The sequence below is a fragment of the Boleophthalmus pectinirostris genome, unplaced genomic scaffold (genome assembly GCF_026225935.1).
Source record: "Boleophthalmus pectinirostris isolate CB_2022bp ecotype Guang Dong unplaced genomic scaffold, ASM2622593v1 HiC_scaffold_4, whole genome shotgun sequence".
Taxonomy (NCBI): Eukaryota; Metazoa; Chordata; class Actinopteri; order Gobiiformes; family Gobiidae; genus Boleophthalmus; species Boleophthalmus pectinirostris.
Genome location: NW_026571353.1, coordinates 22,896,962 through 22,911,017, shown reverse-complemented (window position 1 = coordinate 22,911,017; position 14,056 = coordinate 22,896,962). Strand labels below are relative to the sequence as shown.

At 37.8% G+C, this 14,056-nt stretch overlaps 1 protein-coding gene across 1 annotated transcript in view; it reads left to right on the top strand.

The window, feature by feature from the left end:
• The window catches only part of LOC110174759 (potassium channel subfamily T member 1-like), a 57,258-nt gene that overhangs the window by 18,581 nt on the left and 24,621 nt on the right, over nucleotides 1-14,056 (top strand). The window contains exons 2-3 of the mRNA XM_055161546.1: nucleotides 5,621-5,659; nucleotides 11,788-11,867. Coding sequence (XP_055017521.1) covers nucleotides 5,621-5,659; nucleotides 11,788-11,867 — 119 coding nt within the window. The remainder of the gene's footprint in view (nucleotides 1-5,620; nucleotides 5,660-11,787; nucleotides 11,868-14,056) is intronic.

Below are 14,056 nucleotides of genomic sequence, written 5' to 3'. Positions count from 1 at the left end.
CACCGGTTCGCTGCTGGAGGGAACGCGCGGGAAGCACAGAGCCATGGCTGGAGCCAAGCTCACGCCCTCGCCCTCAGAGATCGACCCGGACGTGAAGACCGATGTGCAGAAAAGCTCTGAGCCCACCTGGGTCCATCCCTCCAGCTCGCTCCGGACCATGGGCTCGTTTGGGAGCGATGCCGGCCAAAGGTAGCTGACGCAGATCCGCACAAGTCGCATGTTTTCTCAATGCAGCCCGCTTACGCACAGGCAACAGCAGCCCATACGCCACGAGCACAGTCCACAAAGTCCATAATAACTTGAGTGGTATTTATCCTGAGGCAAAAGTTGAACATGAACAATAGTCTATATCTTGCCCGCCTATCTGGTAGATTGTGGCAGAGATTGAGCCTGTGTGATGCTGTATCCACCGACTGGTGGGCTGCGTTTCCCCACGGGCTTAAACCTGAGCCACGCGCTGCGCTTTTTATGAGTCACACTGGTGACTGACGAGCGGGTGATTTTAGAGCGTCTTGAGCCGTCAGTCACTCGGCTCCCAGCATCATTCCAGCTCTTTAATGGCTGCAGCCTAAGTGATTACATAATGGCATAGATGCTGCATTCCCATTACATTTTTATGAATGCTGGGATTCAGTTTGATGTGCCATGGACTTTGTGCTGTAAATAAAACCGCAGACACGTGCAAACCATGGGTGCTTAAATTGACACGCGTGGTGATGCGTGTTGAAGACAGTGTGTACTGAGACATGAAGGGAGGGCTGAATCAAAAAGCAACATAGTGGTCAGGAGTGCAAACAGGATAGGCAAAATCATCTTAAAATATGATGAGATTTTTGCATCTTCACAATTCACAAGACATTTACATCTGATAGTTTCTAAATGTGAGGATTTGAATGTATATTCTGCATTCATGTCACATTTCAGGCTCACGTAATAATAAATGTACAAAGGCCACATCACCTCATTTGGTAAACAAACCAGATTGTGGTTAAACTCATAACAACTGGAGACTGCCTGTGTATTTTCACAATATTGGCACCTGAGAGTGCACCTGACTGGACCAGCACAAACTAAAAGAATGTGCTGCTTGGTTTGATTTCAGAGACAATTTTCAGCCAACATTGCTGCCCCAGTGTGCACTCAATATTTTTACATTTTCTGTTTTTTATTTGGATTCACAGATGTTGCTTTTACATCAGAGCTTGGTTTGCAGACCCGTCTGTACAATATTTCAAATGTCAGCTTATGCTCACTGCAACACTCTTTCTTATCTATATATCACAATTTGAGTGAAATAGTAATCCAGACAGCAACTTTGATTTATGGTACAGAGCAGGACTTGGAAAATATGGATGTGCTGATTCCTAGAAGCATGTTTTACTTGTTTCAGATACACTCAAGTAAGATAATGTTACTTGTTGCTAATATTAAAGATGCACTGTGTAACTTCTGTTAGAGATGTTCGGTGTCTACTCATCATAATGGAGATGTTATTGCATTGCCTGGAATGTTCCACTGTAAGGCTTTAAACATGACTACTTTTGGGTGTTGTTTTTGCTCTAAATTACCTTGAAAAATAGGTATTCTAGCTGTGTGCTGGTGATGCCGCTGGCATGTCCCTTTGAGATATATAAGTTTAATGCAATATTGTGGGACATTCTTGGCAAGCAGGTGATGGACCCTCCCCCAGAAAAGTTATACAGTGTACCTTTAACATCAGTATTTGTGTGCTCAGTTAATGGCATGTACTAACAGTAACTGGAGGTGGGACTCTCAAATGTTAGTGGTACTGGTAAAGAATATACTTTGTCTAAATTCTTAAATTTTCTAGGTCTGATCCAATTTTGATTCAGTGTTATAGGATAGAATTTACAAAACAGCTGTAAATGCATTTCAACCATTTGCAGTCAACACACATTGCGACACCATGATTAAAAAATTATTAAAAACATCTGGTTAAAAATCTGGTTTGCTTTCTCCCTTCAAGGTGTTATCACAATCTTCTCATTGCATTTGGCAGGTTTTATGTCATATTATTCTGATCATATTCTGTATTGTGACTTGTGAAAGCCAAGGTTTGAACCTCTTCTCTGCTTGGTGGGTGGAAACCAGTTTTTTAATCGACTGTGATTAATCAACAAAAGCTTCAAGACTGATGAATGAATGACTGTGAGGAGAAACTACAACTAGAATGGAAAAAAAAACAATAAAGATCAATAAAGATTTTTTTGCTGCTGCTTGTGATCAGGAGAGACATTTAATCAGTGCAATTTAACTCAAGATAATACATTTTTGCCCTACATGCTCTCTACTCCAAACTATATTCTTTTATTGACAGGATTAGCAGTAGTAATTTCAATTTAAAAGATATAAGCAAACATTGACAACTTGATTTGTTTAAAATTTTATTAATTAATTGCCCAGCACTAAGGGAACATAAGTTTGAAATGTTTTTTTGTTTGTTTGTTTGTTTTTGTTTTTTAGAGGTAAATATAAAAAAAAGAGATATTTTGCTCCACACCCTCTAACATGGCACAACCCAAAGTTTCCTCATAATGTTGATCAGAGCTTGGGCTGATCAAAGAATCATTATAGAAGTTTCTTATGCATAATTCATCCTTCTACATTTGTCCCTCTTAACAAAATCAATCACACATATTATTTTGATCATGTTTCTGTGCTGCCCTGCTAACCAAGAAGCTTACCACAGGTTGCACTACAGGATTTGTGTCTTCCTGAAGTTAATGACTTGGGATGTGGATGTGGTGCAAAAAAAATCAATACACTGAGCAACTGAAAGCAACAGCCCATAAAGTAAGAATTCAATGTATAATTTTAGAGCTGTTATATTGACAACACCTCCTACTTTGCTTGTATAGGATTTTGGTTCATGATTGACAGCCAAGGTTAATTGTGACTTAAAAGCTTTATTAAAAATGTCTCTGTTTGAAAATGTCAAACATATTATATTAGATAAGCTTAAAATTTCAGCACTACAGTCTGAGCCAGCTCTGTTTTGTTTTCTGGTTCAATTACTTGATCATTATGCCGAGGTGGGCAGTATATTGAGTTACCAGTTCTCAACAGTATTTGACCATATTTTGCTCAGTGGTGGTGTAAGAGCAAATATATAAAGACAATATTACATGTCAAACCTACTTTAATTCTGACTTATTCTCTATTTGTAAAACTAAGCAAAGGTCTGTCTTACATATTCAAAATTGCTATGATTATAAATGCCTAATAATTCTAGCATGTCAGTGTATGTCTTCTCTTGTCCTGAGTGTGTATTTATAGAAGGTCTCTTGTGGAATAATGAACACTTTCATTCTGATGAGGAGGCTTTAATAGCAGGTTTGAATGCATTCTCTCTTTAATACATTACATGTTGTCATTCACACAAAAATCAAAACATGCTAGAGTACAGTGCACTACTGAAAGGATAAACTCAATCTTTAATGGATTTTGTCAATAGGATGTTTCACTTAAAGTCAATGATATCAGATAGATACGTCTTAATCAAACCTGTTGCTATGCTGTAAATCCAGGCAATGTTACTATAGATACCAACAGGTAGATAAGACACTTTCTTCGCAAGTATAAATGGACAGGACATACTAAACATACAGAAACAGATTTCTTGTCAATATTTATTCTATGATTCACTACTACAACACATTAATATTGTATATATGGTTCAAACCGGCAACCGTCCTCCATGGTCATAGCAATTAAGCAATTAAAATCAAAATATTATATTTTTTGCATGGGGAAAGGGAGGAATTGTTTGTCTGAAAACCCATAAGATCTATTACTGCTGGTGTATGGACAAGAGTTTGCTTATGTAGAACATAAGTATAGTATTTACATTATCAATACAACAGAAGTATTAGGGTAAAATACTAGCAGATGGGGTTTCAGTTATATAAACATTAAACTCAACGTTTTGTTTTTTTCCTCACATAATCCACCTTTACTAATCGACATTCAAAGTATCAAATATTATGGTTGTGGGCTGGCATTTTTTTTATAGTTTTACAGTGCTTGAAAAAGTGTTGCCTGCAGTTGCTGTCGATGACATTGACATCAGCTGGACCAAATCCAGTGCAGGTAGCAGCTCGGGAACTACAAATCCCATCATCCTTGATAGTGCTGCAGAGATGCATGTGTGCACTTCCTGATTCATCCGGTCCTCGGGGCAGCTCTCTAGAAATTTAATTGTAGGCATTAGTTTGGAAGTGCAGTCATTTTCACTTGTTGTGGAAGCATTGCTCATGTGCACATCGGCGGTAGAGAGGTGAGGATGACGAAGGTCTTTTTTATCTTTGACTGTTGATGATCATTGATATGTGAAGGTCAGGCATGCGACAGATTTATGTTAAAATACATGTTTATAAGTTTAAAAGCATGTAGGTTGTGTTGGGATAAAGAGCAGATGGGAGTGTATCAGCCTCAATGTGGGAGTAATGGACGTGTTCTGTTAGTTTGCTCTGTGTGAAGCTCTTAGCGGCTGATAGCATCTGCTCCACATCTTTACTGCTCATTAGGGCTCAGTCAGATGGCTACAAAATGGAACGATCACAATGGCTGCCAAAGTCTAGCCCAACAATGAAAATGATTTCTATATTAAAGGTAAATTAAAGTTGTTTTTTTAATCATTTGTCCTTGGAATCAAAATGTTTGCATTGAGAAGAAGAAGAAGTGCATTATAATATAGGTAGATTACAGGTGGCCCCGTTGACAAAGAGATGTTTCGTTGGCCTTTAGGATCATTTGTATTAAATGGATAATCCATTAGAGCTCCATGTTGTCGTAGCTAGTAATAAAAGATTTCTGATTTATTTATTAAATCTCATATAAGTAATAATGTTGTGGAAGAATTATAGAACCCTGCTATAGTATTTAAATGGAAAATGACTGAAAACTTAAAGACACTTTTTGCCAATGGAAAGCATTAGCACCTTTCTTACTCTGTTGACATTCAAGCACTACTTCTGCTGTGAATGTTAATAGTGTCCAATTAATGAGATGAACTTAAAGCATCTAAACAACCTCAACTTTTACAATCTCTTCCAGCATTTCAACCAACTCAAAAAACACCAGCATTTGTGTTTTTCCAGTCCAAATCCTGTGTATGGGTTGTTCCAGTGTTATGCACTTCTTTAATGGTCATCTCAATAACGATGATGATGATGATGATGAGAGTTCGTGTCTACTAATCCCATGGTTTGCACTGTGTTGGCTACAGCTTTGTTCTTTATTACTTAAATGTGTTTTTGTTTAACATGAACTGTACTTTCAGAGGAGACTCTCCCTTCCTCTCCTTAATACAGTTCATATCCACTGTAATTGTGAACATGTACTTGCATTTGGAGTTGGAGCATTGAAAAATTGTGCAATAAGAAGACTCATCAGTGATGAAATCCAATTAATATTGCATTACATTGTCCCAGGGTCTTCTTGCTGCATACATCTCCATTATTTCAAACTGGGCCACTCCAAAACAAGTATAGATTGAATTACAGTGTCAATGTTGTGCGCTAACTTTCCCTTCCTTTTTGACCTGCTTTCTGCCTCCTAACTTTGTGCCTATATCTGTGTCCATGTGTGCTACGTCTAGGTATCAGGAAGAATACAGTATGGACTCCACTAATGCCCAGTAAGTCATTGGTAGCATCATGCTTGCATGGCATGAACTGTGTCCTATGGCTAACATACACAGCCCTATTGCAGATTTATTTGTACATTCAACTCAGGGCAAATCAAAGATGCCTTCATGACTAATTCCCTTGGCTACCCTTATAACAGTTGTTGTCCCAAAACACATTAAAGCAGTATTGAAAACACTACAATGAATGCTGTAACGGTAGCCTTACGTTTGGATTTGTTGACACCCAATGTTTTGTGACTCTGCACACGTCTTCACCTTGTCCATGTGTTCAGCATAAACAGCCTTAATCATTTCTACCTTAAACAAATGTAGAATCAGGAAATGACACCCATGTTAAATGCTGTCCACTGTGCATGCTGCTGAGTCATCAGTCATTACAGTTGGTCATTCAGCAATATACTTCCATGACTGCACAGGTCCTTTCAGAGGGTGTGTAAATTGGGCTGTTTGTTGACACACACAATGGATTCTGCTCCTCTGGGATGTTCTAAGTGTGGGCCATAAACCAGACAAGTGTCTGTGGATGTATAACTCACAACATAAAGTGCATTTGGATTTTTGGAATAATGAAACTAACATTACTCCAAGACGGTACAACGGTGTCTTGTTTCTTTTCACAAAAACTGATGCAGACTTCGCAGCTTGTGTTGTTTTTTGCATGACACATTTTTGATGGGATGGAGCCTCACTAGGAGTGGAGCAAACTGTACAGTCTAAAATTTCACTGAAGTTTGTTTTTAACGTAGAAATAGATTTTAAAAAAAAACAACAACTTGAAGATAGACTGACACTGGCACTCAATTCAATTAGGGATACTGTTGGTTGAGGTCATTGTCTTATCCATAATGGCAAAAACAACATGTCACTGTGGTTACGATTTATCTTCATTCTATAAAATCATGAAACACAATTGAACCATTATTTTTTACTGTGTATTATATTTTAAAATTAGTCACACTGTTCTCTCATGATACACATGTTGACTTAGCTTGCATATTAATTAAATGAAGATAAATTCTTCTCCACTAAGAGAGTCAGAGAAGAAGAGAACCAAAATGTTGCACCATCATTGTGAGGCTTTTTTTAGCCACATCAGACTTCACGTTTATATTCGTGTGAGCACAGTTCTCATTAACCAACCAGCTATTCCTTTTAAGACAAGGCAAGATTTTACTGAGTGCAAAGTTTTAACTGAGAAACCACCCAGCGAGTTCGCTCATCAGTCATCACACTTGCACTGATGGCGAGAAGTAAACAGGAGCCTATTAGATTCTAAACAGGAGCCTATTATATTCTAAACAGGAGCCTATTAGATTTTAAACAGGAGCCTATTAGATTAGTTGTCACATATTTTGAGGTGAGGAAAATATATGAATCTGGCTAACTGCAAAATTGTGATTGAACACACTGACAGAATAGGGTTAGGTGAGTGGCAAATATAACAGGATTTAATGGCTAACTCAAGTGAAATGTGTAATAAACAAAAGTAGTTTTCAATTTGAGGGACTTATATATAGCTTATAGCTTCACAAGAAGTCAGTCTTCTAGCAGGTCTAGGCTAAGGAGGAGCACTTACATTTTTTATTTTATTTTTTTAAGTTATTCTCTAATTTGATTTTTCTATTATAGAACAGTTACTGGCAGTTGGAATAATAAAGTAATAATAAGGTAAAGCAATGGTTATCAATCATAACAGCAGGAGTTTAAAATGGGTATTGGTTTGTAGATGGATGCTACATTTTAAAATTTGCCGCCAGGACTATGTATTGGATTTGACTGAAGGGGATGTCAGAGGATTGAGTCTAAGGGAGAACTGTGACAAAGTGTGGTTGCCTTTTAGGCATTATCTCTGAGAGACACAAGAAGAAAGTCACGTAAAGGTCCAAAAGAACCATTCTTCTGCACTTACTTCTCTTGGTCAAAGCAAAAGTGTAAGTGAAAGAGGCCAAACCACTGACCTCTTTCACATTGCTTTAGGGGTATCTGCACCATATGTATAAGATCTGTTGAACACCACAATTGAATTAAATGCTCTAACATGTTTATATTGGCAAATGCCAACTCCTCAGATTATTACGGATTAAAGAATGAAGAATGGTACTAGGTGGAGTTTCATGTGCTTGTTCATACAACTTTGCCATTAAGAGTTTATTGTGAAGTTTTTAATTGCCCGCAGGGAGCACAGATTATGCTCTCTCATGTTGAGCTTGTCTGGTCCATGGGCCTCCCAGGTCCCATTAAAGACATTACCTTCCTGTCCCTGGCTCTATACGAACCTCCCAGATGTCCCAGGTGGTCACTGGCTCACTACTGCACTGACACAGCGATAGCAAAGTTACTCCACTGGCTTTTCCTGGGAAATATATTGATATAGGTGGTTGATAAGTGGGAAATATATTGACAAATGCAAATTGTGCCCACCCCTTTCAGGGTACAGAAAGTTTCTGCTTCATAGACCAGGTGTTTGTGAAAACAGTGTTAAGCAGCAGCAGTATTTTTAGCTTTTTCTGAAACTTTTATATGACACACTTCACACTCAGGGTCACAATGTTCTATTTCCAGTGAAGCAGAGAAAAGAGAGACAGATTTCAAAGGGAGATACAACTTGTGATTTATGTGTGAGAGACGTGAATGGGAATAGAACATTGCAGTTTATTCTTAAAAATATTTGTTAATTAATCACTAACTAAGTCTCTGGGTAGCAAATTGAACAATATAACGTTTAAATAAAATTGAAAGCACAGTGTTTTGTTTCTTTGCCCTATACTGTCTGATCACTAGGCAACCTGATGGTCAGTGGGCTGACATCCATGCATTTATACCATCTCTTGCTAAGTTAATTAAGTTATTGAGCCATATGCTCCCTCTATAAAACGCTGTACCATATTACCGGAAATTGTAGCTTAATTTAATATCCCTGAACCCACCCAACTGTTTTTTGCTGTGGGTAACTCTCTCAGATCCTGTGTTAGAAATGATGATCTCCTAGTGGGTGAGGATGGAAAACTATGCTTCTAGAAATGTGTTGGTAGTTGATTAAATTTGCATTGCTGTTTTACATAATGAGATAATCAGACGTAGCTCTATGGGTGAAGCAGAGCAAATGCATATGTAAGTCCAGATCATTCATATATTTTATGCATTTTTACGTATTAACATTTATACTTTAATTCAGTCATACCATAACACACCCTGTTTCTTGTATATTGTACATTGGATTTGATTTAGAACACCAGAGTGATTGTTATTATGTAATCATCATGTCAGTAACAGTAAATCTTCTGGTGGATTCTTTTTGCAGTTCATGCTTTACATTAGAGTTTAAAATTATTTTAATACTGGTTCAAATTAGTAAATCTCCTTGTCAAAGTCTGATCCTGTGAGAGCTCAGAAGCTTAGTACTTGGAAGGGAGACCACTAGGAAAGTCAGGTGCCACAGTGGAGTGCCAGTGGTTGTGTTCTTAGGCAAGACTTTTGGCTTTTGACCCACATTGCCTAGTATGAATGTCTGTGTCTGTTTGTGTACTTCTGTCAGTCTGCCCCTGGACAGCTGTGGCTACAATAGTAGCTTACCACCACCAGGTATGGAATGAATGAATAATGCGCCAAATTGTAAAGCGACTTTGAACATCTGAAAAGGCGCTATGTAAGACTAATGCTTCAGCCATGAAGACATCCTTACCATGTTTCAAAACAAATTATTCACTCTATTTTATTTTTTTTGCTAATAATGATAATTATGATAATTTTTAATATTTAAATTTGCTTCTGATCCTTTTTAAATCAAATGCAGGACAAAGAAAGGCAGATGCAGTGGAGCTAGCCATCTTTGTTTACATATTTAGCTGCTGGCAGAAGAAAACGCATGTGACAGATAGCACTTGGTGCCAAAAAAGACAGTACATATAGGGTATTTCTTGAGTGCTGTGCTCTGTGGCTGTGGCTCACTGAAGGTAGGATAAATATATTTATGGCCTTATACATGGTTGGGTAAATGAGTCATAAAATATACTGTAATAAACAGTGCCTGTGCTTGTCAGTCTTTTGTATGTTGTTGTGGAAAGGTACATAGTTATAATAATGGTGATGTATGCCTCACTTATTCTAATGAGATATGCCAAAGATAAACCATGTTAACTGTATTAAAGATCTACAATGGAGGAAAGCTTTTCATCACGGTGTCAGTGGCTTCAGCATAACTGACTTTGAATCTGTCTTTGCATCAACTTAATTGCATTGGTGCAGTTTAATTTGCTCATATTGGTGGGAAGGAAGAACAGTTATAACATAATTATTAGAGAGGGGTATGGAACACAGCTTTGCTTTCTTACACAGCATATTATGTAGTGCTTTTATGATAATACATTTAATTTATTAACTTATTAAGATATTCTTTTAAAATGCCATATGTTTGTTGTTCTGTTTACTTAAGGGTGTGTTCACATTTGTCTTGGTTTAGTTCTGTTTTGATCTGGTTAATCCTGACGTAGAGACTTGTCTTGTCTCCTCTTGGTCAAGTCTCGGTTTAGTCCCAGTCTTCACACAATTTTAATGAGCTGCAAGTACAACTGTGAACGCATCCCAAAATGCTTGATCTAACGTTAGAACAAATTGTCATTCGATTGCCAATGATTGTGCATGTGTCTGTCCGGTAAATATAATTAACCCAATAACTCACTCTGAAGTTTCAGTCTCAGGTTCTGCTGACCATGTAAACATGATCTTGTGGATAAACAGTACTGCTTTGATGTCAGACCCACCAACATATATTATTGACCACCTCATTCTGCCCCATTAGTCTTTATGGCCTGGTTTTACTGCTCCTTGGTTGAAGAAGCAGTCAATACAGCTGGATTACATTCAGATCCCTGTGTTCATGTAAGATTCAAGACTGTATCACGGGGGCTTGGAGTGTGTTTTCATCTGTAGCATGTCACTATGTATAGACTATCCATGGGTTTCAGAATGATGAAACATTTGCTCCGTTGCCATTGTGATTAACTATTTAAATGAACAAGTGAATGGGGAAAAATCATTAAAATGTTGCACAAAACAGCAAGCTGAAATCCATGAATAGAACACCTAAAACTGTGCCCCTACATGCACTGACACGGGGGAACATTTCCTGCCTCGGTCTCCATGGAGATGTGGTGAGGGGATGGGGAACTGTAACTGGAGGACCGCACAGTTCTGCTTGTCTCCTGCACCTACACATGCTTCTACATATGTCCTCCCATCGGGGCTGTGGTGGTGGTGACTTTTAATTGCTTCTGTGCTTTCTGTGTTGTCTCTTGCCAATTGCACCCTGTATTCTTAGGGGATGCTCCAGGGTCCATAGTGTAGCTGCACAGCTATTACCACTCCCCTCTAAGCTCATTAGTGACATGTCTGAAATACATGGATCTTAATAAGTCCATCAATCTCCATAGTAACTCTCAGAGGGGAGGGCCAGGTCTTGTCCCCAAAGCACATTGAACATGATTTCAAGATGATCAACATGGTAATAGAATTTAATTGTTTAACATGTTTTTCAGTCGTAAAAGAATTGTAATCAGATGCCAGATTTGGTACACGTTTTAAACATGTACGGCTGCATTCACATTTGAGAGAAATTTTGGTGAACAAAACAAGACTTAGCAGTTCATGTTTGTGAAGGCATAGCAGGTTTATTTAACAGTAGGGATATTAATTTCTCTATTGATGGGTAAGCCTTGGCAACAGTCCTCTTTTATAGTAATTGAGCAATTCAAATCAAATATATCTTTTGAATGGGGAAAGGTCCTCCTTCAAATCAAAAAAACAATCACCATGAATATTAGCAGCTGGAATTCAAATTGTAAATCAGCCCTTATATTTACACATATTTTTTAAATCTTGCAGTTTCGATATTCAAATAAATAAACAGTATGTACCCTCATTTAGCTCTGTGGCACTGTTAGTACATGAATTACCAATAGAGACAGGCAAGGAACCAGGTCAACATTTATATAATATTGTGCATTATTAAACAACTAGAGCGAACCAAGTATATTAAGTGCACTAGCAGCAGATATAAATGTTTTCATAATGTAAAAGTATATACGGTGATTTTTTGAGTAATGCTTCTTTCTCCACAGGGTGCAGGTGGAGTTCTATGTCAACGAGAACACCTTCAAGGAGAGACTGAAGCTCTTCTTTATCAAAAACCAAAGGTCAAGTAAGTAATACAGGCAAAAGCATCTGAGCCTCTGTTTGTGTACTATATAGCTCCAGTTACTTATTCAACAATCTACAGCTCAGATTATATCGTACAGTAACAAAAATAACAAAAATCTCTCCATTGTTGCGAAGAAAATGTCTCCACGATAAATATTGAGCCCAAAAATATATTGTTCCAGATTTCATTTACTGAACAATAAGCTGATATTATTGTGCCAGGCCTAAGTACAAGTAAATAAATACAGTACATATAAAATATATTTGCAACACATGTACTTTCCAGTTTCCACATGGAGACAATGTGGAACAACCAGGGACCACTATGTACCAAGGCAACACAACACTGTGAGTGATGTGATTTACTAAAATTTATTGAGATTTATTATCCTTTTTAGAGTGAAACATGCCGTAACCATAGAAACATAATAATCACCTAATTAGAATGCAGTACTCAGCCACACTGAGGTCTCACTCACAAGGCGGTAATGACCTCTTGTGATATTTGACAAACCGTAGATGGGGGTGACAGTAGCTCAGTCGGTAGAGCGTTTGTCTGATCTAAAGGTTCGAATCCTGCTTCTGACATAAACATCACTGATCCATTGACCCACAAGTTGCCAGTGTGATTCCTGCTCCCTTGGGCAAGACACCTAACCCACCTTGCCCCCAGTGTCTGTGTGTACTGGTGTATGAATGTGTGTGAATGGGTGAGTGGTTCTTTGTTGTAATGCGCTTTGAGTGCCTTGAATGTGGAAAAAGAGCTATATAAAAATTTGACCATTTGCCATAGATACAAAAATGCCTATTTAAAAACATGCATATGATTAGGCTATAGTAGACATGAAACTTGAATACAATCTGTTGCCCATGTTATAATACACAGATCCCATAAAGCAGATGCGAACGAAGATTGACGCTATTATGTGAGCTAAATGAACAAATAAAAGCCTTAAGTCGGAAATTGCACTCGGTGGTGACGCACAAACCAATTCTGTTTCCAGCAAGAGTCTTATTGTTCCATTATCACTCTCATTGTATATTACTGGCTTCTGGGTGTGCACACTGTCAAGAGGAATTGCTCATTTGTTGAAACTGACAAGGAAATTGTGTTGTTATATTTGTTATTCAAAACCAGACTTGTGGATAGAAACACTGCCAGATTGCCTTGAAATCTAACAAGCCTTTAGTTAAATATATGCCCCCAGCAGAAATGTGTGTCTGTGGTTCTAGCTAATCACATTAACGTGTCCTTTGCACTGACAGGACCAGGCTGCTTGTTCGTTCACCTGTCAATGCCACTATTGTTCCATAGGCTAAAACACAAGACAACACAATCTAATGAGAAAGTAAATAGATCAACCAAAGCTTGCAGCATCTGGTGACATTTTCATTCATTTCCATGTCTTTGATCCTGGTTTGAGCCTAATTTCGACCTGATGTAGCCTTGGTCCTGTCCAGTCCTGGTTTAGTTTTGGGTTTAGTCCAAGTATAGTCCCACTTGTGATGTGTCTGTGCAGATGTGAACATAAAAAAAATAAATAAATAAATATCAGTGCTGGACTAGAGGTGGGCAAAGTGCTGAATTCAATATCATATATGTTGTAAATGTTTTGAAAATATGCCAGAATGCACTAGTAGGTAGGGATTTCACAGCCATTTCACATTTGTCTGACATTTAAACCTTAACAATACATTTAAAACCTTTCCTGATATTTGTTTATTTTTTATTATTTATGTTTTGGATAAAAAAAATATATTGAGATGTTCATTTAAGTCAGTAATGCCTACCTGGTTTTTCAATATAGGTTGTATGTGCAAAAGCATCTTATCCATTGTTTTAGTTCTGAGTGCCATTTCTACCAGTGAGAATACACAGGGATCTCTTCTATGAGCTTTATTTTATTCTAGCTGTTCTAATGAATCTAGCTTTTGTCATCCCAGTTACTTCTGTAAACCATGCATTCAATTTGCAAAATAGAGGATTCAAAAGTTACTTGTCTGGATAAATTTGTTGTGACAGAGTGCAAGAGCAGCAAAGGTCTACATTACTTACGCCCTGTGGTTTTCACAGATATAGCAACTTTAGGACCCCTGACATCATGGGCTGGTCTAAAGACCTGACTGCAGCCCCAAAACCTTTGTGGAAATGTGTTCTTGCTCATCATTAATTGAGTTGATACTTATGTT